Source organism: Andrographis paniculata, unplaced genomic scaffold (assembly GCF_009805555.1).
Source record: "Andrographis paniculata isolate CXL003 unplaced genomic scaffold, ASM980555v1 Contig59END, whole genome shotgun sequence".
Lineage (NCBI taxonomy): Eukaryota > Viridiplantae > Streptophyta > Magnoliopsida > Lamiales > Acanthaceae > Andrographis > Andrographis paniculata.
In genome coordinates, this window is record NW_026137594.1 from 3,019,934 (window position 1) to 3,045,644 (window position 25,711).

At 27.4% G+C, this 25,711-nt stretch overlaps 4 protein-coding genes across 4 annotated transcripts; 2 read left to right on the forward strand and 2 right to left on the reverse strand.

Moving 5' to 3' along the window:
- The first annotated feature begins 330 nt into the window (after positions 1-330).
- On the forward strand, positions 331-1,678 carry LOC127258248 (elongation of fatty acids protein 3-like). Its single transcript, XM_051285028.1, has one exon. It carries the CDS (start codon positions 593-595, stop codon positions 1,475-1,477), a length of 885 nt encoding a protein of 294 aa, XP_051140985.1. The 5' UTR covers positions 331-592; the 3' UTR covers positions 1,478-1,678.
- Positions 1,679-6,002: 4,324 nt separating this feature from the next.
- LOC127258237 (calcium uniporter protein 2, mitochondrial-like) lies at positions 6,003-7,817 on the reverse strand. The gene is made up of 2 exons (XM_051285014.1): positions 7,149-7,817; positions 6,003-6,690 (listed from the first exon to the last, which is right to left on the reverse strand). Exons 1-2 carry the CDS (start codon positions 7,728-7,730, stop codon positions 6,268-6,270), a joined length of 1,005 nt encoding a protein of 334 aa, XP_051140971.1. The 5' UTR covers positions 7,731-7,817; the 3' UTR covers positions 6,003-6,267.
- A 2,165-nt stretch (positions 7,818-9,982) lies between these two features.
- Positions 9,983-11,854, reverse strand: LOC127258536 (UPF0496 protein 1-like). Its single transcript, XM_051285410.1, has one exon. The coding sequence runs from the start codon at positions 11,543-11,545 to the stop codon at positions 10,316-10,318; it is 1,230 nt and encodes a 409-aa protein (XP_051141367.1). The 5' UTR covers positions 11,546-11,854; the 3' UTR covers positions 9,983-10,315.
- A 5,404-nt stretch (positions 11,855-17,258) lies between these two features.
- On the forward strand, positions 17,259-17,736 carry LOC127258431 (small polypeptide DEVIL 3). Its single transcript, XM_051285267.1, has one exon. The coding sequence runs from the start codon at positions 17,334-17,336 to the stop codon at positions 17,484-17,486; it is 153 nt and encodes a 50-aa protein (XP_051141224.1). The 5' UTR covers positions 17,259-17,333; the 3' UTR covers positions 17,487-17,736.
- The last annotated feature ends 7,975 nt before the right edge of the window (positions 17,737-25,711 follow it).

A 25,711-nucleotide genomic window follows, 5' to 3' on the forward strand; every position in this document is an offset into this window, starting at 1 on the left:
ACAAAATATTATATCAAATTATTATTTAAATATAAATTCAAATCAATATTCCATTTAAAATCAATTTAAAAAGCCTACCAAACCCTTTAATTTCATTCTAAAACTTAAAATGTAAATTATTGAGGTACAATTAAAAAATAATACTTCATAATAAAAGTAAGTAATAATAATAATTTTTTATTTTTACAGTTAAAAAAATATAAAAATGTAATAATTTTTAATTTTTTTAAAAATATTTTTTGAGAACAACTCAACAAGAAAAGTGAATATAAATTTATAGAATGTAATAATAAAAAAAAACTATTTATATTAGTATATGTGTATTACAAAATTTAAATTTACATTGCAAACAAAAGTGTCACAAGATGTTAACAAAATCAATCGTGATTTAACTTTCCTCCCAAAATTAAAAATCGAATATAAATATCAGTAGAGTGTATGAGTATCGTCCGTTCAATTTTGTGCGGCGAATATTATCCGTTTCCGCCGCCTTCTCCAATTCCACAATTTCGATCGGCAAAGGAATCTTTCGGACACAGAGTTGTCGGAAAAGTACCGTTTCGAAACTCCGGCCGCCGTCCTCCGTCGTAGAATGGCGGCGCCGTTTCACACCTTGAGGTACTACCTGGCGGACCACCCTTCCGTCGTCGGATTCCGGTGGAGCCACGCCGGCACGTGGGGATCCACGTGGTCCTTCCTATTCACCTCCCTCGCCGCCTACATTTTCTCCGCCGTCGCCCTCCACCACCTCCTCCGCCTCGTCTCCCCCACGCGCCGCCGCACCGGAATCCCACTCTGCCCGATCCCCGCCGCCTACTCCCTCTGCATGGCGGCGCTCTCCTTCACGATCTTCCTCGGCACCGTCCTCTCGGCCGCGGCGGAGATCCGCGAGACGCGGTGGCTGTGGCGGCGGTGGCGCACCACCGCGTTCGAGTGGCTCCTCTGCTTCCCGGTCGGCACACGCCCCTCGGGGCGCGTGTTCTTCTGGTCGTACGTGTACTACCTGTCGCGTTTCATCCACGCGCTCCGGCCGTTCATCGGAATCCTCCGCCGGCGGCGGCTGTCGTCCGGCAGCCTTCTCAGCCACTCCGCCGTCATCTTCACGGCGTTCCTCTGGCTCGAATTCTCTCAGTCGTTCCAGGTGGTCGACATCCTGACGGCGACGCTGGTCTGCGCCGTCGCGTACGGATACCGGTTCTGGACCGCGGCGGGGCTGCCGGGGGCGAGTTTTCCGGTCGTCGTGAACTGCCAGATCATACTGCTGAGCTGTAACGTGGTGTGCCACGTCGGAGTTCTGCCGCTGCACTTTATCAAGGGCGGCGGCTGCAATGGAATCGGCGCGTGGATTTTCAATTCCTTTCTCAATGTGGCAATTCTCTATCTGTTCGTGAATTTCTACGTCAAAATTTACCTCCGGAAAAGGAACGACGCCGGCGTCGGCGCCGGAAAGTGTACGGAAAAGGTTAAGGATACTTGAGGTCCCTTGTCTGTACTACAGACAAGTACTCGTGTTGTTCTTTAATTTTGGTTGTTTGTGAGTTTCGAGGGAACCAATCATATACATATATCATATATATATATATATGTATGTGTATGATGTATCATGCTTCTGCATGTTTACTTAGCTGTAAATTTCAATAATTTATGGTATAATTATAATTGTGGTTGTTATGATTAATTAATATTTTTGTTTATCATCATTACTCATTTAAAATTATTAAGTTTTAAGGAGTTGTTCGGGGTTTATATTTAGTTTGACTTTATTTGTGTTTATTTTCTTTTTTAATTGACATTCTGATTTTATTAATATTTTTATATAATATTTTATGGACAAAATTGTCTATAACTTCCTTGCGGTTTTGAAACTCAACGTAAATTCTTCTTCTACTTTAAAAATTGCATGACATCCCCTTATACTTTAAAAAATGTTGCATGAAACTACTTTGTGGTTTCGAAACTTAACATTAATCCCTATTTTACTTTAAAAAATTGCATGACACTCACTTATACTTTAAAAAATATTACATAAAACCCCATGCCATGCAAAACATATAGATAGGAAATCATCTTCTTATCACACGAGGAAAGTTTCATGGTGGTGGGGTTTCATGCAACGTTTTTTAAAGTATAAGGGGATACCATGCAATCTTTAAAGTACATGAAGATTTTACGCTGAATTTTGAAACTACATGGGAGTTATAAGCAATTTTACCTATTTTATGATAAAAAGTATTTCCTCCATTGTATAAAAATAAGCTTATTGGATTTAGATTATGTCCAATTTATTAAGCTCAAAATTAATTTATATCTTAAAGCAAAAGTAAACAAAAGAATATATTTCTAACAATATATAAATACATTATTATGTAAATATAAAATCCGAAAATAAAGCTAATTAAATATTCCTTCGTCCCGCTACCGCCTTCTCTTTAATGTAGACACTAGAAACTAAATAAGGTATAATAGTAAATAATTAAGAATGTATTAGTAAAAATAGTTATTTATAATAAAAAATAATTATAAATTAAGATTAAAATAACTAATTAATTTAATTAAAATTACGAAAATTATAAAATGCAGAATGAATTGAAATATAAAATATGAACTATTTATACGGAATGATGAGAATATATATATTATGTCAAAATATTAAAATATTTGAAATTTGTTTAACTGTATTTTGATATTTGTTAACAGTAAAAAAGATAAGAAATATATTCATTGAATATGATAAACAGGAAACATGTTTTTAATTCAATATTTTAAATATAAATTAAATTTTTAATAAAATTTTTAAAAATAAATAATATAAAATATATCAGTATCTATAAAATATACTCATTACTTAATTTCATTAAATTTGGGTTTTGGCCCAATAGCTTCTGTATAATTGCTCTGGGCTTTTCTTTTTTTTTTTTTTTTTCAGTGTCCAACATATATTTTTAAATTATTAACTGGATTTAAATTATAAATAATGTTATCCTTTTAGATTATTAATTTAACAACACTTCTTTAAATTATTCTTCATATATATATATATATTTTTTTTCAGAATTATAATGCAATATCTCATTAAATTGAAGAGTAATTAATTGTACAGTTTGTAACCCACAAATAGTCTGACTATTTCAATTTATTGGTGCAAATAAAGGGGTGGCATTCTTATCATAATTAGCCAACTATATATGTGTGAATAATCAAATAATTAAATAAATAAAATGGTTGGCATGTTACATGAATTGTAATATTTATTAATAATATCTATCTGTGTACGTGTACATTGCATCTCATCACATGCCAAAGGTTGTAGCTATATCCACTTCATAATTTAAATCACATATAATTAAATTACAAATTAAGTTCATATATATATATATATATAATACATTGAACTATTTGCAAGAAATAATTGAATCATAAAACAACTATAAGATCTGACCAGACCTAGACTATGATAAGTTTGCCAACTATTGTACATATGGGATATTATAATATATAATGGTTTAATATTAATATTTTGTACTCCTTTTCGTCCAGGGGCAAGGTTGTCATTTACTTTTTGCACGTAGATATTTGAATATTAGTATTATAATGGGTTGTAGTGAAAAAGACGAAAATACTTCTATTAGTATTGTGTAATATAAAAATAATGACATTTGTATAATATACTGTAAGTTGGAAGGATATTTATTATGTTCAAGCAGGTAGTACAATTACTAGATTAGGAAATAATAATCTTGTTTTGGGACATATGAAAATAGAAAGTGACAACCTTTTAATGGGACGGAGAAAGTATGAAAATTAAAGATTGACATTTAGGCAATAAGTAATTATAGTTAATTTGATGTACAATCTTCATTATCTTTGTGAATTTTAAAATGACAATAATATTTCTACATTCATATAAAAATATCTTATAAATATAAAAATAATGTGAGTATATGGCGTTGGTTATTATGTTGTTTAGGGTGCTGATTTGATTTGCTTCTGACATATGTTGAAATCAATAATATATTATCTTAAATAAAATTATATTATATGTTTTTAGAATATATGTTGTCTATATGTTTTTAGAATATATGTTGTCTATTTTACAAAGTTATAATATACCATAAGCCAGAGTTTGAGTTTGACAACATTATCCTAAAATTTCAGAGTTTGGCAATATGACAATATTTTTTTAAGAATTTCACGATTTGACAATACCATTTTCATACGGTTCCAACCTATTATTTGCTTGAAGAAGAAGATGTCAAGAGCATATTTAAATTTTAGAAATGATAGAGATTTATTTAAATTTCGTTATTAGCTTCGATTAACAATTTGAAAATTATTTCTAATATAAAATAATATTTTATATATACAGAACACGTGTGTATAAGACAATAAGACAGGCCAATGGTCATTACAACCAAGTGGTGTACATGCGTGTATATATAGGCCACGTGGGTAATTAACTAAACCCTGACACCCAGTAATGAACTTATATATATATATAATTAATTAATACACAGAAAACCTCACCTTAAGTCAGACCTTCCTTGGTTATTCACTGGTCCTCCAAAAATGACAAAATTCAATTTTGGTATCCTTCTATTCAAATAATAAATTTTAAAAAATTAATTGCATATCACGTTTTACAAGAGACCGACCAAATAATAAATAACAGAGTAAATATATCTCATAAATTAAAATTGTTGAGAATTTGGCTCTCTATTCCACCTAATTATTAATGTATATATCTATTAAAAAGTGTTTGATTTTTTGGTCCTCTAGACAATTATTTAAAACACCAAAATTTTAGATTGGAATAAAAATGATATACACTACTTTAGATATACATTAAAAAGTTTTTAATATTATTTAAAATTTAAAAAGTAAAAAGTAAAAATCTAATAAATTTTAACACATGCTGTAAAAAATGATGGCTTGTATTTGTTTTATGTTTACATTATTTTCAATATATTCTTTCATACAAAATTTGAATAAAAATATTATTATTATTATTATTATTATTATTATTATTATTGTACAAAATATTATATTAAATTGCTATTTTATAAACTCCAACTTACAAAAGTTCAATCCGAACAAACTCTTGTTTTGAAAATACAATAAAAAATACAGCACAGTGTTTTTTTCCTTGAATAAAAATATGTCAATACAATATAAAATTAGCGTGTAGAAGAAGATAGTAAATTAGTAATACCCTTGTCCAATATTTTTGCAACTTTTATTTTTGCCATAAAATTTCAAATGACATAATTTGATTGTTTTTTTAATTAATTCTGACATTACATTTTAATTTTTATATATTTTAAAAAATTTAGAATGATAACAAAAAAAAAGTATTAATAGAGAAAATTAATTTAATTTTATTTTTGTAAAAGTAATAATAATAGAATTAAAATAGTTAGAATGTAAGTCAAAGCGGTGGTTGATACATGAGATTAGGATGTGATTAAAATTTTTGGACTTTGTTTGTTTGGGAATCGCAGGCTTCTCTTCGAGTTTGGTTCTGAAATTTGAATTTGAATTTTGATTAAGAATAAATAATATTTTTAAATAGAAATTTATTACATTGTATATATACAAATTTAAAACAACCTCTCAAAAAATAGAGGAAGTTTTTAAAATGTTATTTACTTGAATATGTTGAATTTAATACTCCCTTCCTCAAATAATCATTTTTATCATTTTTTTCAATTATTATTTTAGAAAAAATAATTATACATTAATTTTCAAATATTTATGTATAATTATTTTATATATAAAACTCAAACAAAAAAATATCAAAATTTTTTATATACTAACCAATAATTTTTTAATTTACTGTAAAATCTCAAAGGCCATTTGAAATGGAATGACCAGGGAGTATATTCAAATATAAAATATTGAATTAATATATATATATTTTTTATTTTGATTAAATGGTAAGGTGCTGGAACTTTAAATGAATCGAATCAAATAATAAATATACAATATTTTAAAAGTTTGTGTAGTATTAAAACATAAATATTTCATTTGTTGTAAGCAATATAATGTTTACACGAGCCGCAAATATTCACACGCTCACCCTAACAACAACCTATTCATCCGAGAATTTTTTAAAAAATAAAAATCAAACAAACAAAAAAATTGTAATTAGAACAACTCTTCGTCACTCTTCATTCCATTGCAATTTTCTTCAATTCTAATTTTTTTTTTTCTCATTTTATTTTAAACACCTAAAGAAATAAAAATCCCCGACTAACTAATTAGTACTAATCACAAGACCATCTTCTTCAACATGTCATACCTGTGAGCATCAAAATTGCAGGCCTGCATAAGCCTTCTCTGCTTGGCACTGAACCTGCTATGGAAGAATCCCTCAAATGAAGGTTCCTTTGATGTCCTCAGGAAGAACGCATACCCTGCCATGAAGTACATGGACGTCACGTAGAAGCAGATCGGCTCCATTACATCCCACGAGAGCTCCCAAAATGTCAGCCTCATGAACGCCACCGTCTGCACCACCAGGAACCCCAATCCTCCCCAGAGCTCCCTCCGCACCGCCTGCCTTGCGCGCCTGTCTATCCCTGCTTTCTGCTCTTCCATTTTCTGCAGCTCTTTTCTTCTAGAATCTTCCCCAGTCGTCAGCAATGGTGGCGCCGCCGCCCCGGGGATTAGGCCTTGGATAGCTTTCACTATCTGCATTTGTTGTAGATGCACAACACATGTTAATATCGAATTATCGATCATCAACACCATGAGTAGAAACAGAACACAACAAGTGGTTAGAAATCAGAGCTCATTGTGCCAATATCTGATTTGAAGTACGTTATTGTGTAAATCGTTTGTTGAGAGAGGATAATAATAAGCATTGATCAGAGATTCGATGGAAAATTATCTGGTTTTTCAGATCTGATGGCTAAACACGGTTATGGTTTCGTTGTGCTACGGAAGCAGAGATGCACATGAAGAGGAAAAAGCTATTCGGTTTTCAAATGTCTAGTTAAGAGAAATTGGGGAAAATCGAGTGATAAACGCCATGCCTAATATGTAGATAACGAATTCAAGGTTCACCAAAGGATAATTCAACTGCACATCGCTAATCAATGCATCAAATCGAATCGAAATTGCAGAAGATGGAAGAAACTGTAACGCACCTTTTCAGGCTTGAGGAACACAGTGTTCCCGAAAACAATCACACTCCCCGATTGATCGAGCATTTTAGCGAATCTCACTCCATCATCGACGCTTGCGCATGCTTTCGCGCAGATATCAACGAATTCTGGATATGAAACGCAATCCTTCTCTACCTTCTTCAGGCTCGACTTCACCATCTCAAGCTGAGACAGCTGCAATATCTTCACAGCATCCTTCAACACCTGTTTCCCCTCCTCCTCCGCCGCCGCCGCCGCCGCAGCCTCTTCCTCCTCTTTCGCCAGTCTCAAGCCATCCAGCCGGATCCTGCCGCTCCTGGCATTATCCAATTCCCTGACCTTCTCCACAAGCTTCTCTCCCGTCGGCAGAAACCTCAGCCCCGGCGACAGCGACGACGAGTGGCGGTGGATGTATCGCCGGAAAATAAAACCGTAATAATCTCCTGGATCCGAAGCGATCCTACTCCCCGCCTGATTCAACACCTTCGACTGCGCCGCCGTGCAGGGCGACGAAACTCGACAGTTAGTTACGGCCATTCTGGACACGCCGAAGAGGCGCTGAGCGACTACTCTCCGGAACGCCATTGATGCGAACGACCGAAGAAATTTGTGTAAGCGTGTTTTGAGAGAGGTGCGCTTAATGCGTTAAAACTGATGTTCAAAAGCAACAATGGAGATGCATAACGTAACTGAAAAAGTCTATTTATAGATCCCTACGCGTACGGTCCAAAATTCAACAATTACTTTCGTAAATTTAATTCATTTTTTTATTTTTTACCACCAGAAGGTTTAAAAATTAAATAAAAAGTAAAAAATACTGTCACAGCCCAAAACATTGGAATATTCGCACAAAAATGGCAAATAAAATCCATTATTATTATTTACATTTTTTCTGATTTTCTGTATCGTGAGTTCATGGCAGAAATTTTCACGGGTACCGTTTTTCACAATGGACACGTGTCTGGCTGAGATTGCTCCGATAGGCACCGTCGATTTATTTCGATTTTCCACAGAGGTAAAAAGGTAGGAGTAGGAGGTCCAGGATTCGAGCGTAACAAAAAAAGAATGCATCTAGGACTGAGGTCCTGGACTTTGTATGTTTTTCTGCAATTGACACGTGGTGGATGGGGATTGGGAGAGGGTAGAGATACAGTGGAGCGGAGCGCAGAGGAGAGGATCGAGTTGGGTGAGGCTGACGTGTTTGGATATTTTTGAAAAAAGGAAGTCCATAATATTGGGGGGCGGTAAAGAATTGACCTCAGCCAAACACGGAGGGAATATTGCTGTGTTAACGCTAACGTGTCGCCACATAACAATGTTGGGCGGATATTTATCCGAAGACCCGAACCCGGGAAGGCTAAACGGGTAATGGTGCAGTGCAAGTAATGAGGTCGGAAACTGCGGCGCAAGATAGTGAATGTACATACACCGAGTCTAGCCTTACCATACAATTTTTTTATTCGTGGCGTAGAATAACGGAAATTATTAATTAACATATTTCCTCTTTGGTATTAAAAGTTTTTTTTTTTCGGCAAGGTGTTGGTTTGGGGCTTTGGCTCAGCTGAGGATTTGAATTTTAAAAATTTTGAATTTAAACAATATGATATAAGAAAATATATATTCCCTCCGTTTAGAAATTATAGTTTTAACTGGATTGGGTACGGAATTTAAAAAATATTAATATTATATTAATAATTGGTAAAAAATATAGATAGTCATTACGAGTGTATTAGTGTAAAAAATAGTGATAATTGTGTAATAAAAATGAAAAATAAAAATAATTTTATGGTGATATGATTATTTATGAAAATAAGACTATTGTTTTGAGACGGATAAAAATGATAAACAAGATTATTGTATTGGGACGACGGGAATATATTTTATTTACATTTATATTTTATTTTTATATAGTATTTGAATTAATTTTTTTTTTTCATACAAAAGAATTAGGACTATATAAGATAAATTGTTGAATCAATTTGACATTATTATAAATAATTTAAAATTTTAATTTACATGCAATATTTTTATAGTTTTTTTACATAAATAATATTTTTAATATATTTTTGCAAACTAATTATATATAATTTCTTTACTTGTCACAATTAAATAAAAATAATACAAAAATGAAAAATAATACTATAAATTTTCAAATAATTTAGTAATTACTAAATTTAAAAATATATTAATTAATATTAAAATATCCATATAAATCAAATCAAATATTTATTTTTAATATTACATTAAAAACAATTTTATATTCAATAAATCATATCAATCTATATTTATATCACGATCATATTACTATTTCAATTCAAAACTTTAACAATTCAAATTTTAACTCAAAATTCAAACTCACAAACAAACACAAAATTAGTAAGTGTTACTACTATATTTTAATTTTAATTTTATAGAGATCTGGGCCATTCCAGTCCAGTATGACCATGTTTAGGCCCAATCACTCTGCACACCAAAAACTATATATTCCACTCGTTCCAATTTACTTACTATTACAATTATTTTTATTTTGGAATGTTATTTTTATTATTATTACAATTTTCTTTACTTTATACTAAAAAAACATTTCAACTTACCTTCATCCATATAGTTTATAAAATCATCATAAATAAAAAGTAAGAATTACAAAGAAACAATTAAATTATTCTGCCTAAAAAATCCTACAAGCCCAAAACCTAGCAATTATTATTATTATTATTATTTTTTATTTTCACATTCTTATTTAACATGTAATATTATTATTTGGTGACGTTTATCAATAAATACACGATCTATCAGGTGAGATAATCATTTATATCATCCATCAAGACCCATGGACATAATGAAAGTCCACAAAGATACACCAATGTAACTTATTGCAACAAAAGCATGATTCAAATGAAAGATGTTCGAATCATAATCAAATCGAACAAAGTTCTTTCTTGATCAATATACTGTATGTTCTATAGCTTCGACTCTCTATCACACAGACAGACAAAAGTAGTCATCTGTGTTCTTCTTACCAATTGCTTAGGAAACAATGTCTAAATTCCAAATGCCATCATCAGCACTTTCTTTACACTACTATACATTTAACACATAATTTAAACAAGTTAGCAATAACTAACAAATTCGATGGCAGCTTCAAGAAATCGAAACATACCCGTCAGCGGCTATAAAGAAGCCATGCCGATGTCCTGATTCGCGCCATTCGGGTAACTCATGATCCTTCGCAACACCAATGTTCTCGCCATTCTTGTCTCCTGAGTACAATTATTGGCGTGCTCGCTCAAATTGTGTATAGTCCTCACAAATCCATCCACCTGCTTCTTGATCTCCTCGACTGCAATCACTACAGCCTCGTCTCCCCTCTGCGCAAAATCTGCATTCATCAACAATGATTCGATCTCAATCTGAAATCTTTGGACCAGCACACGAATGCTCTCTAAATCCTTGATCATTAAGAAGCTTCCTATTTGGATTGATCCGACTATCTCGCTTTGCCCCTTTAAATCCTTTCCGAATTTCTTCCAGATTGAGTTTAGCCACCGCCCCATTGAGCCTAGCGGCACGGCGGCAGCTGCCGCCAGTGCGGTTAGCACCGGTGGAGCCGATACTGCAGCTGCAACTACAGAGCATATTAGCACTGATGCGAAGGTTACGACGAAAATGGCGTTGGAGACTCTCCTCCATGCTTTCAGTTTCCCCAATTTCTTGTCGAGCTTCCGTTTCTTAGCCTGGAGCCTCTCCAGCATCAACCGCTGCTGTGAATAAACAGAATTGAATACGTTAAGGAATTCGGATGTGAATGGATCCCCAGCTGTTTGGAAATTTCTTAATTCCGCGAGCGTTCTGGAATAATCCTTCGCCGATCCTTCTCCGACAGCGGCGTTGTGCTCTTCTTCGAATTTCCGCAGAGCTACATTGATGATCGACTCGATGCGGCCGGCGCGTTTCAGGCACGCGTCGAGCGCCGTGCAGAAATCGAGAGTTGCGAGGCTGTTGTCGAAGTAATCGTCGACTAGATCGGAGAGTTCCTTGCTTTTCCAAATGTCGTTTTTGTTCCGGAGAATGATTTTGACGACTTCCTGATTCGTTTCGAGCATGAACTCCGTAACTTGGCTGAGCGACTCGAGCGGCAGCGACCGTGCATCGAGGCCGACGGCTATGGAATTGATTGCTCGACTCGTCCGCGCTTGGAGGCTGGAGTCGAAGCTCCGTAGATCTGGATCGGAGCGGCACGCCTCTACGTATGAACTCAGATCTGAATTGGTCGATCCGTCCGACTGTGACCTAGAATTGGAGCTAGGGTTTGACGAAGACCTAGACGGCGGTTCCCTCGACGGCTGCCGCCATGGACGCATACTACTGCTTCTACAAGCGCGGCTCATCTGACCGCCCATTACGGTGCAATATCGGAAAATTTGCCGGAAAAACAACTGAATCCAGAGACTAGGTTCACGAATCCAAACCTGCTTGTTGACTGAAGTGCTCTTAACTATTGACCCCAATACATTGACTTCGGCAGCTCAAATACCAGAGAAGGCTGAATAATCAAACAATCAGAACACGGTGATGGTGAAATTTCTGAGAGAATCGTTCAAACTCACTGTTGTCAGCAGCAGCTTCCTGGCGACTTCCATTATCCTTTCTCGAATGAATCCTAGAAATTTGACTATCCATAAAAATGCCAAGAGGATCAAACAAGTGTAATCTCTTTCAGGACAGATTGGAAAAATCTTTCTAGGCAACGACGCCGTTTTGACCGTAACAAGAGATTTCCCTCCCTCCAGAAAATTGGGCCTGAATTAAATGCTGTATGAAACCCAATAGGCCCATTCTTATGATGCCCATAATTTTCAATCTGACTGGGTCGATGTTTTCGGCCCATTATCTCAAGGCCTACGTATGTAGGCCCAAGAAATAAATGAAGCTTAAAATAGTTTTTTTTTTTTAATTTTTATTTTACAATTTAATTCCTATATTATATTGTTTAATTATGTACTCCATCTGTAAGTCATATCTATAAGTACCTAAAAAACGTAGTCTCCTTTTTATTTTTTATTAAAAAATTGTATTTATTTTTAATATAAAAAAGACAATATATGTATATATATATATATATATATGCATATGTAACTTATTACTCATTCTTATCCAAATTTATGTTCAAATATTTGGACATATCACAGGAAATGTCTGAAGGTATCAAGTCTGAATCTATGAGTTTGAATCCATTTTCACATGTCATCTATTATCGGACGTTAATATGATTGTCAATATTATTATTAGTTAGTATGGTTGCTAATATGTAAAATGTACTAAATCAATATAAGGTGTTATGTGAATTATTAGTATTTATATTATATTAATTTAGAATTTCCTGTTGAGATCATATATAAAAAATAACAACTAATTACAATTAATGACAAAATCTGTTGAATTAAATTAGGTGTAACCAAATCCCAAATTGTACAGAGATATTGCTTATGTACCATTATTTCTTCTTCTTTTTTTTTTTTTTTTTTGGTAGCATTAGTTGTTTTCATATTAAATAAATACTCCTTCCGTTCAATCGGAATTGAACCATTTGATTATGGACATGATATTTAAACTGAGAAGGTTTAATTAGTTAATAATAATTAATTATGATATTATAATATTGTTTTGTTTTTGTATAATTAATAGTAATATTTATATTTATAAGTTAATTTAATATATATGATTAAAAAAATTAAAATATATGTTTTTAAATATTTAAAAATTATATAACAATTAAAAAGTATATGCAATATGAATATCATTTTGTAAAGAATAAAATATTATATAATACAAGTAAATAAAAAAAAAATTTGTTTATTTATAATTAACATAAATCAATTTTATAAAAAATGTGTAGTTTTAAATATAGATAAAAATATATTTTTTTTTTTAGGAGAGAGAGGTAAAAATAATGGGGTTTTGAGTGGGTCTACGTTGTGTATGATTGTATGTTATGTAGTTAATTAAATTGATTTATATTTGTTAACTATGTTTTGATTTAATAATTTTTACCAAAAATAGAAATATATCAATTGTTATGAGAAAGACAAAAATGAAAATAACATCGTCAATTGTGGTGAGATAGACGGAGTACCTTATATAAAAATTTAATATAATTTTAAATAATTCATGTTAACGTACAGTATGGTACTGTGATTAATTAAATCAATCCAGCAATAAAATATATATAAAAAATCCGGATTCTCAGACAACACCAAATTCCAAAGAGGATTTCATCAGCAATATCTATATATATCATTAACTGAACTTTGCTAATTACATATACACATATGTAACAATATTAATTACGTGTTTCTTGCAGCCAGAACCCTAACCAGTAGGATAATGTCTTAAACCCCAAAATTCATTCCCACAGTTGGTATGTATTCACTGAATCTCAAAGATTCCCACGATACATGTCTCCACTTCTTTGAAACAATTAAAGATTCTTTTTTTTTTTTTTTTAGAAATTACGAGGAAAAATAATAAGACATTTTTATTGATCATGAAAATAAAGAGCCAATGTATAGGCAATACAAAATAGATTTGATAAACTCAAATCTAATAATCTAATCTATGAATAAAATGAAATCTAGATATAAATCTATTAAATGAATATCTAAAATATCTCAGTAATATTGTCAGCTCTGAACTGGTTAGCGTACTGAATATATACGGATTTATTTTCTAATTTCTTCCAAAAAAATCTAGTACTAATAAAATTCATATTAAATTTATAAAATATAATTTATTTTATTTTATTTTTTTTTCAAATCTTCCACTAGATTTAGACCTCAACAAAGCTAACCCTTACTAATTCCACTAATGACCACATCCATAGGAATGAATGAATAATTAATTAAAAAAGAAAAAGTTAAATATGGATGAATTAATTAATTAATAAATAAATAAAAAAAAATTAAGGGAGCGTGAACCATCTCAATCCGATCACGTGCAGGGGGCCGGGTCACGTGCCGCGGGTGCTGTCGAGAGGTCGTCCTCCTCGTACTGTGAGCGCGCGACACTGTAATAGTGTATTACGTATATATACGTATATATGTATGCATGTATGTATATGTACTGTCCCCCTTGTGATCACCCATGCATTTCTTCATTTATATATAATACTATAACAAATAAATAAAAATAGAACTGCGTTATTTCTTTATTTTGATGTGTCCGAAAATCTATTTTTCTTAATAGTCGTGCTCCATACATAACTTCAAAAATAATAGTAATAATATAATAATAATAATATTAATTAATTAGTTAATTGCATACTTCTACAAAAATGTCATTATCATTGTTGAAGTAAATTGTTTTTAATTTTCTAAGAGTAAAATTGTCTTTTCATTATTTTTTTACTTTATAATATATAATATATTTTAATTGATTATATAATTATATGATAAATAATTTAATATTATTTTAAATGATTATTGTATATTATTATTTATTTTTAAAAAGATATCCTTAATTATATATTATAAAATTAATACTATTAGGTTGACTATTATTGAAGAGCAAAATAGATTTTTAAAAATTAATTAATACTATCTTAGTATTGCGAATTCTATTTTATCCTGTGATATAATAATGCATAGTAAATATTGATTAAGTTGAATAAAATAATTTTATTTACTAGTTTGTTTGGGATTTGGATTTTAAGTTGAGATTTGAATAGTAAAAATTTTGAATTTGAATAGTTGTATAATGTAATATAAATAGGTGTTGATGCGATGTTTTGAATGTAAAATTAATTTTTAGTATAATATAAAAAATAGGATGAATAGCGTATACAAACACACCCCTACTGTACTACATATATACAATATTAATATTTTAAAATATAAATGTAAAAGTAAAGAAACTCATATATTACAATTACGGAACCAACCGTAAAATTTCAAGAAGAAAATGTCTCATATTTACCAATTTAATATTGTCGATCTCTTTTCGGCACAATGGGATAAGAGAAAAAAAAGAATAAAAAATAGACAAAAATTAAATATTGTGAAAAAATTCAACAAAAATTACATAACATTTAATATTTTTTACTAAAAAAAGAAATTAAAAGTGTAAATCAACAAAATTATAAATATTTTATATTACATAGTAAAATTTTGAAAAGTGGAAGACAAGTTAATATAAAACACATATTTTTATTATTATTTTTTATACTAAAAAAATATTTCTATTTTGGGACTGGATCATAGCCCTGTGTACTTCCGTCCCTGTATATTTATCAGATGATAGAGTAATAATTAATAATCATTTATAAATAAATAATACAGGACAAATATGGATGCTGTTGTACTGTGTCATGTGTTCCAACAGCATGGAGACAGTCGCGGACTATTAAGGGGCAGCCCACCCTTGTTCCACCCAACCCCACTTTTACTCTATTTTATTAGATTTTTTTATTTTTAAAAAATAATATATATATAATCCATAGAAAATATTTAAAATAAATAAAAATAATAATAATAATAATATCAAAGTGTTGATTTTTTATAATAAGAAAGTGCATTAGTTTTTCTTTTTTTTTTCAAAATATAATATATCAATATTTACTAATAATTTTTTTTTTGAACTAGATATAATAATTAATATTTAATATTAGTATAAAACAGTAAATATAAATTTATTAAGTTGACGATATTGATATTATTTTACAACTAAAAAAATTTATTTTGTAAATTTAAAATTTTTGCCCCCTCTATAATAATATTCTAGTTCCGCCGCTGCATCGAGATATATACTATATGTCTTCCAGGCTTAAAAAAACTAAGCAATTTGCTAAACCAAGAAAGAAAGAATTCACTCTCACCCTAACAAGTCGACATTCTTAATTCTGTTGCTTGTTTTTCGAATATTTATAAATAAGTTAAAAATAATTGCAGAATGAAAGGTAAAAGAAGTATTATATATATATATATTATTTTAAATCCAATTAAAAATAATTAATAGTAGAATATTTAAAAGAGCCATATACTTTTGGATGTATAAAGGTAAAATTGATGTTTTCAATAAACTGGGTGGGGAAGCACAAGGCAAAAACATGTTTACCAATGCCCCTAAGTCCCATAACAAAGTGTTTTTCACTAAACTATGCTATCCAAGCAGCCATTCCTATTATAATACTAATTACTATATCTTAGTAAAATTACTAATATACCCTTTCGTTTGCCTTTCATTACCTTTTTGTTTTTTTGGTTTTTTTTTTTTCAGATTTAATTTTGTTCTTTTTTTTTTTGAGGTAATTTTATAAATATAAAAAGGTGAAATTCTATGTAAAACTTGTAAACTTTTTTCTATTTAATTTATACACATTTTTCGTATTATTATTATTATTATTATTATTATTATTATTATTATTATTATTTATATTATAACTTTTAAAATGTGATGAAATGTAAAGTGAATGCAATCCACTCAATAATTTATCCTGAATTTTAATATTATACTATGTATGTATGTGTTTATGTATGTGGGCATTAAATATGGAGTTCATATTGTGAACAGTATGAGTGCCTTTTCACTATGCAGAGCTGCAATATTTGACTGAATAATATAAATATATATTATACACACAAGTAAGTGTAAGACTGAACAAACTTAAAGCATATGCAAATGATTGTCGTACTTATTATTTGTCATCGTATTATTAGATGTAAATTAGGCTGTGTTTGTTAGTACCAACTTTTTATTTTAATTCTATATATATATTAATTTAATAAAATCTTTTATGCTTTTCCAAAATAAAAAAAAAAGAAAGAAGCAACTTAATTGAATTCCATACAGTTCCCGACAAGTAAGTACATTAGCTTTAGAGCCAAAATTTAATTCTATACTCAAATGCATTAAAATATAGTTGGGGGGAACAAAACACAAAAACAATAAAATAGAATAAAATTGATACCCTTCCAAATGATGATTGTTATGTAAATAAATACTACCCTTTACATAAATTATAATGATGACGTGGCACCCCACCCATTCCACCCACCCCACCCCCATCACACTATATATATGACCCCAAGCCAAGCCTTCAAAACTCAACTTGCATTTGCAGAGACAGTAGTGACCAATCCTTAGTTATCCATCCAAAATTTAAGATATTTTTATTTTTATTTAATTTTCTTGAAAATGGGAAATCCGACGAGGCCCGAAGAAGAAATCAGATCGAAGAAAAGATTAGCGCCGCCAAATCGAAGATTGGGAAGGTTTCTCAAAGAACAAAGAGGGAAGCTTTACATTATGCGGAGATGCGTAGTCATGCTCATTTGTTGGCACGATTGATATATATATATATATTAATGCGAAGAATTAATGTAATTGTAGTCGAGATTGATTATTTGTCGGGTTTTTAATTTATACATTCAACTACTGATTTTTTGGCGAGAATTATCTTCTCCGCATGTATTGATCTTACATTGTTCGAACAATGTTAATGTCGCCAAATATGTAAATAGTTGTTGAGGTTCTTGCAATAAATCATCTCCTTGTACCTATTACATTATATTGTCTTACTATGGTAATTTATACAATTTAGAACTTTAAGAACCAAGATTTTATTCTTTTTTTTTTTCTTTTTTTTTTTAATTTTACGTTCTAAGATATTTGTTGTTATGTTCATGAAGGTTTGAATACTTTCTTTGGATGTTTATAATTCATATAAATTTATATAATATATGTTGTAAATTTCTAAAATAAGTATAAGAACTACATTATCCCTCTCCAAAGAATCTTAGTCAAAAGTGCTGTTAGTTAATTAAACTACACAAACTGCATAAAGCTGATTTCTTTACTTCGAGGAATTAAAAATTCATAAAAGAAATAAATAAAAGTTAAGTTACCATTCTAAATTCAATAAAAATAATAATGGGTTTTTGTTAAGATGTATTATATGCTATAATTTATTTTTTAATATAATATTTTAAATAAAAATAAATAGATATATTAATAAAATTTTAAATAAAACTTAATAAATACCCTAAACATAGAGTGTCAATATTTGTATTTTTGGATACACATTATGTATGACAATTCGTGTTTGTAGTATATAAAAAATAAATATTTTGTATTAAAATTTTTGATAGATGGAGGGAATATATCTTATATATGAGTTATAATTATATATATATATTATATTTTTAATTATATTTATCGAAAATTATATCAATAGTGAGTGATTGGGTAAATACACTCATAAGTTTTGAACAAAAGTTTTAGAATTAAATGAAGTATTATTTAAAGTAAGATTTAAATTTTTAAAAATAATAAAAATAATAATAACAATAATTCAAAAGTGAACGTACCCCAAATTTCAACACAGCCTTGATTATTCAGATGAGTATTGAAAATTAAGAAAGAAAAGCATGTGGGATTGTTCCCCGTATAAGGACAACTTAATTGATCAAATACTCAAATTAATCAAATAATTAATTTCCAGTTTCTCTGCTTTCTAAATTGACCCTTTGCTTTTGCATAATATGCTAACTACCCCCAAAAAAGAAGATATTATTGAAAATAACAAGAATGGTATAGTAAAAATTGAAAATAAAATTCAAAGGAGAATAAATTGGGTTTGTCTGGCTTTCATTTCAATTTTAAGGGTGCGTTTGTTTAGGGGTTTGGATTTTGAGTTGAGATTTGAATAGTAAAATTTTAAATTTGAATAGTTGTATGATGTGATATAAATAGGTGTTGACGTGATGTTTGTTTTGAATGTAAAATTGATTTTTAGCATAATATAAAAAATAAAAAATAAGTGTTTGATTTGATGTTTTTGGGGGAGAAAAATGCTATGAATAGTGAATTTAAAATCCAATCCCCCGAAACAAACACACCCTAAAAATCACCATGGTTCAATATTTTTATAAATATATCTTTTTAGATGATATTATTATACTAATAATTTTAATGAATTTTTTTTTTTTTGTTTTTAATATTTTTATAAATTATTTTGATAATAACCCAAAGTTAATACTAAATATAAAGTAAAGAAAAGTATAAAGAATTTAAATATAAATTAATACTAACAAATAAATTGCGATAAAGATAGTAATGCCTTTTTTTATACTGTTTATACTTATTGTTGTCAAAATAATATACATTTTTCTTCATATAATATATAGTATTCAATATTAGTTAAATTAAATTCAAATTTGCAAACTTAAAAAGATATTATTCTATGTTATGAAAAAATTAATTTTTTTAGATACTTATTTTATAAGTTAATAATTAGTATTTACAATTTTTTATAATAAGAAATATAAAAATAAAAAATTATGTTCTTCTTTCATTTGATTTCAAAAGGACTTTTCGAAGTTTGTAGTAAATTAAAAAATAATATTACCTCTAATTTATAAGAAGAATATCATAAATTTTTTATATTTTGATATTTGAATATTAGTTATTATATTAATACATCGTATACATAAAGAAAAAAATACAAAAATATCTCTACTAGTCTTTTATAATACAAATACAATATCTGTTGAATAAATTATACAAATTATAAGAATATTTTTTTTATGTTAAATACAATGACACAAAATACAAATATTACATTTTTATGAGACAAAAGGTAGTAATATTTTTTTATTGTGAAATTATGTGAAATGTTTTGACATTTTTATCTTTTACTTTATTATAAATTAATTTTAAGTATGATGATATATTTGTAATTCAGATAAAAATTAATACTCCCTCCATCCGCCACAAATGACCCTTTTTTTTTTTTTGTACATCCCACAAAAGATGATCAATTTTTATTTTTTGGTAACTTTATCGATCTTAAACATATTTAACAAATATAAATCAATTTAGTTAAATTTCTAACATCTTACACGTAGGACCGACTCAAAACCCCTTTATTTATATCTCTCTCCTCAATTAACATAATTTTTTTATCTATATTTAAAACTTCTCATTTTTTATAAAACTAATTTATGGTAACGATAAATAAATATTTTTATTTATTTGTATTATATAAAATTTTATTATCTACAAAATGATATTCATATTACATATATTTTTTTCGAGATATAATCTTAAAATATTTTAAAATACCAATAATATTATTTATATAAAAATAATAAACAAATATCATAACTTATTATTAATAACTTACTAATTTATACTACTTAAAAAACTGTGTCCCTAATAAAATGGTTCATCCCTAACGGGGAGGGAGGGAGTATTATTTTAATATTTTAATATTACTGTATGATTATTTTTAGTAAACTATAAAATATTTTTGAAAGAATAAGCAAAAATAAAAAAATATATATTTTTTGAATTGAGACGGACAAAAATATTTTTTTACTTAAAATACACAAAAATATTTTTTATGATAGCTAAAAAAACAACAATAAACATAAAATTTAGATGATATAAAAGATAATATTCTCTGTCCTATTTACTGTGTTTATATTTTTATTTGTGTCATCTCATTTATTTTAGTATTATTTTTTTAAAATAAAATTATACATTATTTTAAATTTATAATTTTTTAAATTTTAATTAAATTAATTAATTATTTTAATTTTAATTTAAAATTATTTACAAATTATATTTTTAAAATTTTTTAATAAAAAAAACACCTAATAAAGGTAGGCTAAGTGAATAGGGACCTAAGATAGGAAGTGGGGCCCAGCGTAGGTCAATAATTCAAACTCATAGTCCACGTGCAAGTCTTGTCTGACTACAGAGTTGTCAGAATCCCAACCCTCACCACCCTCTGCTGTCTGCTGTGCTACCATGCTAATTTTGTCTTCTCTCTTTTCGCTACTTTTTCTTTTCTTTTATGGTAATATTGTACAAAAACTCATAGGGTGTGCTCGGCTTTGGATTTTGAATTCAGATTTGAATAGTAAAAATTTTGTATTAAAATAATTATATAATATGATATAAATGTATATTGATATGATATTTTGAATATAAACTTAATTTTTAAAATAATACAGAAAATAAAAATAAATGTTAATGTGATTTTAAAAAAAATAAAATTTAAATGAATAATAAATTTTTGACAAAATTCTCTAAACAAACACACCCATACTCTTTTCTGTCCCATTTCAAATGGATTTTTGAAAAGTTTATAGCAAATTAAAAAATAATTGTATATATATATATATTTTAACGTAAAAATCCGTATTAACCATCTAAAAATACGAGGACAAGTCACACTAAGTTAATCATATGTGGCATGTAACATGGAGGAAATGAAAATATTAAAAGAATTATATATTAAAATTAAAATATTTAATTAATCTAATTAAAATTAATATAAATAACATAAATTTAAATTTTTAAAAATAAAAATAAAATATATAATCATAATTATTTTTTAAAAAAGTGGCATAAGTAGTAGCATGAATACTTGAATAGAAATGAAAGTTGTGGGATAATATATAGGACAAATTGAGTATTATTTTTTACTTAATCTATTATTGTTTAATACATTAAAAAAACAATTTTCTATTAATTAATAATATGATGTAAGATAAATTTGATATTTTTACTTGTATAAATATAAAGAAAATAAGGTACAGATATTTTAATATTTATATATGAATTACATTTCATTTAATAATAATAGAAAAAAATTATTATGTGTGGGTCATAAAAAATACAAAAATAATGAAAAAACACAATGAATTTAGATGGATAAAATATTTATTTTTCTATCAGTTATTTCAAAGTATTTTTTATTTTTCTTTATAATAAATATATATACTCTCATAGTTCACTTTCATTACATCTATTTTATATTTTTATACGTATACTTGAAATATTTTAAATTTAAATATAGTTTATTATTGATTAGATTAGTTTGATTTGCTTTATTTTAAATTTGGTATTTTTTATTATATTTCTTTTATAGTAGATATACTCTTGCTTTTTAATTGAATTATAGCTATAAGGTATACAAAATTAAGGGGCAAAAATGTTTAAATTTTTTACATATTTTCATTAATCAAATAATATCCAGTTTTTTTATTAATCTATTACAAAAATTTAAAAAGTCTTCTAGAGTGGGATAGATTGAGTATTATTATTATTTTTTTTATCAATTATTTAATAAAATACTGTATTTATTATATTTCTATTTTACTTTTTATTTACCTTATTTTTGTATTAATATATAATTATTTTTTAATATTAATATCCAAACAAAAATACATAAATATTTAGGACAATAAAATAATACTTTTTTCGTTCGATAGATTTATTCTCATTTTTTTTAGTATGTTCGTTAAATTACTTCATTACAAATTTCAGTAAAATTAACAAATCGATATTTAACTATTATCCATATTCAGTACTTATTTATACAAAATATCACTACCTTTATAATATCTTCGTTATTTTTTATTTTTTTAATTTCTAACTAAAATTTTCAAAAAAAGTTTCAATTGTTTATTATTATTATTGTTTTTAAACAAAATATTTATTTTTAAAAATTTTGACTAAACTAAATATTCTAAATTTAGGAAACGAAAGAGAATGTTTTAATAATTCACAATAATTAGAACATACTTCCTCCGTCCCATGTAATATAGGTGTATTACCGTAGACACGGGAATTTAGGTAAAGTATAATTAGTAAGTAATTATGAAATATATTAATAAAAATAATTATTATTTAGTAAAAGTAATTATAGATTAAGATTAATATAAGTAAACAATTTAATTAAAATTAAGAAAATTATAAAATTTAAAATTTAAAATGCGATTAAAATACATAATTATATTTCTAAAAATAAAAAGGACAAGTTACGTGAGACGGACGAAAATAGAAAATATGGACAAATTATGTGGGAGGGAGGAAGTAAAATTTTAAAAAAAAAAAAAAAAAAAAAAAAATCTCAATACAACAAAAGTGTGAGGACATTGTCAGGCTACAGCAGCAAACTTGGACCGAAACACGTGCGGGAATAATATATGCAATGTCCAGTTCGTACAGTGAAATGCGTCTTCTGCAGATTATATAAAACGCGACTTTCAAAAGCGTGGCAAAGTCAATAGTATTCGATGATTTTCTTGTCTCATGTCATGTGTTTTTGTTGCTAAAATAGTAATCCTAACATGTAGCAATTCCCAATGGGTTCCTATGCTCACCCACTATTGTCATTTCATCTTACTCAAATTATTTTATTTTTATTTTAATTATTTTTTTTTTGTTTTTTTAAATAGAGATTTTTACTTTTACTCCATCGTTCCGAAAACAAAAATATTTATTTGAATTTTTATAATATACTAAAAATAAAAATATTTTATTGATTAGTATAAATATATAAAATAATTTTGACATTTTTATTCTTTGTACATAATGTATACGTGTAATAATATGTTTGTAATTGAAAAAAATATTTTTATTTAAAATTACATACTAAAATAAAAATATAAAAGAAGTAAAGAACTTACCATTTTATTTTAATTAATTAATAGTTATAACTTTTTTGGAGTAAAACTTCTAATTTGCAGTTACAATACAATTTTTTTTTCTTTCTCAAATAAAAAATAAGAAATGTTAGAATGTGAAATAGGTTTGTTTGGTTTGAGTTTGTGTAAGTGGTTTAGATTTGTGTAATTGATTTGATGTTTTTTTTTTTTAAATAAAATTATATTCCAGTGTAGACACGAGAATTTAAGAGGAGTATAATTAGTAAATAATTAAAAATGTATTAGTGAAAATAATTATTTTATAATAAAAATAATTATAAATTAAGATTAAGATAACTGATTAGTATAATTAAAATTAAAAAAATTATAAAATAAATTTTGTAAAATAAGATTAAGGTGTATAATTATTTTCCAAAAAAGGAAAATGACAAAATAAATGGGACGGACAAAAATAGAAAGGTGGACATAAGAAATTAGACTAAGAAAGTATATTTTTATTAAAAAATTTGCCTAGAATGTATCTATTCCATTAAAAAAATTATCTCATTTCTTTGTAAGCTCTTTTTAAAAAATTATGACTATATTTAATTTACTTGACGATTTAAAATGATAAAATAATTCAAACCAAATTTAACTTTTTGTCTCATTATTTTAAGATGAATAGTAATTTTTTATTAGTAAAATACTCTCTTCATCCTAACGATGTCTTTTGTTTGAATACGAGAATTTAGGTAATAAGATCAATTATTTAAATAGTATTTAGTTTTTTTAATATATAATTATTTTTCTTATACAACAATTTTTTATTAATACATTTATTTTAATTAAATACTAATTATATATTACCTAAATTCAAGTAACCTGGAGAATTTACATGGAATATAAAGGGAGTAATAAATAATTTACACTTTTTATTAGGAATATGATATTTAAGAAAATAATGTTGAATTAGTTAATGATAAGGAATTATAATACTCCCTCCGTCGGTCTCTAAGAATTAAATTTACCATTTGCATCATTTTGTTTTACGATAAAAATATTTTTATATTTGTATAAGTTTTTTTACAAAAGTCTTTTTATTAGAATTACAAGATACTGATGGAAGTATTTTTGCAATTTTTTTTAATTTATAGTACATTTTAATATAATAATTAATATTAAAAAAATCAATACGCAAAAAGTAAATGGAATCTTTAGAGTCGAACGGAGGTAGTATTATTTTATTATCTTTTATGCAATTAATAATATTGATAGTCTTAAAATAAATTTAATATATATAATATAAAAAATTAAAATATGTATTTTAAAAGAAATAAAAAAATATATGCAATATGAATATCATTTTTGTAAAAAATAAAATTTTCTATATACAAGTAAATAAATTTTTTTTTATTTATTTATAATTAACATAAATTAATTTTATTAAAGATGTAAAGTTTTAAATATAGATAAAAATATTTATTTTTTTGAGAAATAAAAAATAAATAAGTTTTGAGTAAGTTCTACTTGATGTATAATGTTATATGTTATATAATTAATTAAGTTAATTCATATTTATTAAGTATATTTTGATTTAGTAAATTTTACCAAAAGTAAAAAAATGTTAATAGTTATTTAATAGACGGAAATGAAAATGATGTAAATTATTGTGAGAAGAAATATTTTATTTGTAATCACTTTTATATAAAAGTATAAACAACTTTTGAAATTCAAAAATAATTTAAAAAAAAAATAAAAATGTGAGAGTCCTTTCTGAAAAAAAAAAAAAAAACTTTTAAATTAAAATAATTGTTGTTATCAACAACAGCAATAATAATAATAATAATAATAATAATAATAATAATAATATATTATTATACTTTACAAAATACAGTATATATGTTAAAGTCATAATTTAAAGTAAATGTGTTGAGAATGATAGTGGCCCAAAACTGTTCTCGGCCCACATGTATTTATATTAAAACCTACCACAGCCTATTTGGAAATTAGACATTGGGCTTCTATATACTATAGTGGGCTTTTATTTTAATACTTGAATCACAAACAAAGGCCCAATTATTTTTTTAAGACTTCCTTATGTTTTGGAGTATTTCGATTAAAATAATAATAACA

Coding starts and splice junctions, on each gene's coding strand:
- LOC127258248 (XM_051285028.1), top strand. CDS start 593: ATGGCGGCGCCGTTTCACACCTTGAGGTACTACCTGGCGGACCACCCT.
- LOC127258431 (XM_051285267.1), top strand. CDS start 17,334: ATGGGAAATCCGACGAGGCCCGAAGAAGAAATCAGATCGAAGAAAAGA.
- LOC127258536 (XM_051285410.1), bottom strand. CDS start 11,545: ATGGGCGGTCAGATGAGCCGCGCTTGTAGAAGCAGTAGTATGCGTCCA.
- LOC127258237 (XM_051285014.1), bottom strand. CDS start 7,730: ATGGCGTTCCGGAGAGTAGTCGCTCAGCGCCTCTTCGGCGTGTCCAGA. Junction 6,691..7,148: donor TGTTCCTCAAGCCTGAAAAG/GTGCGTTACAGT, acceptor CAACAAATGCAG/ATAGTGAAAGCTATCCAAGG.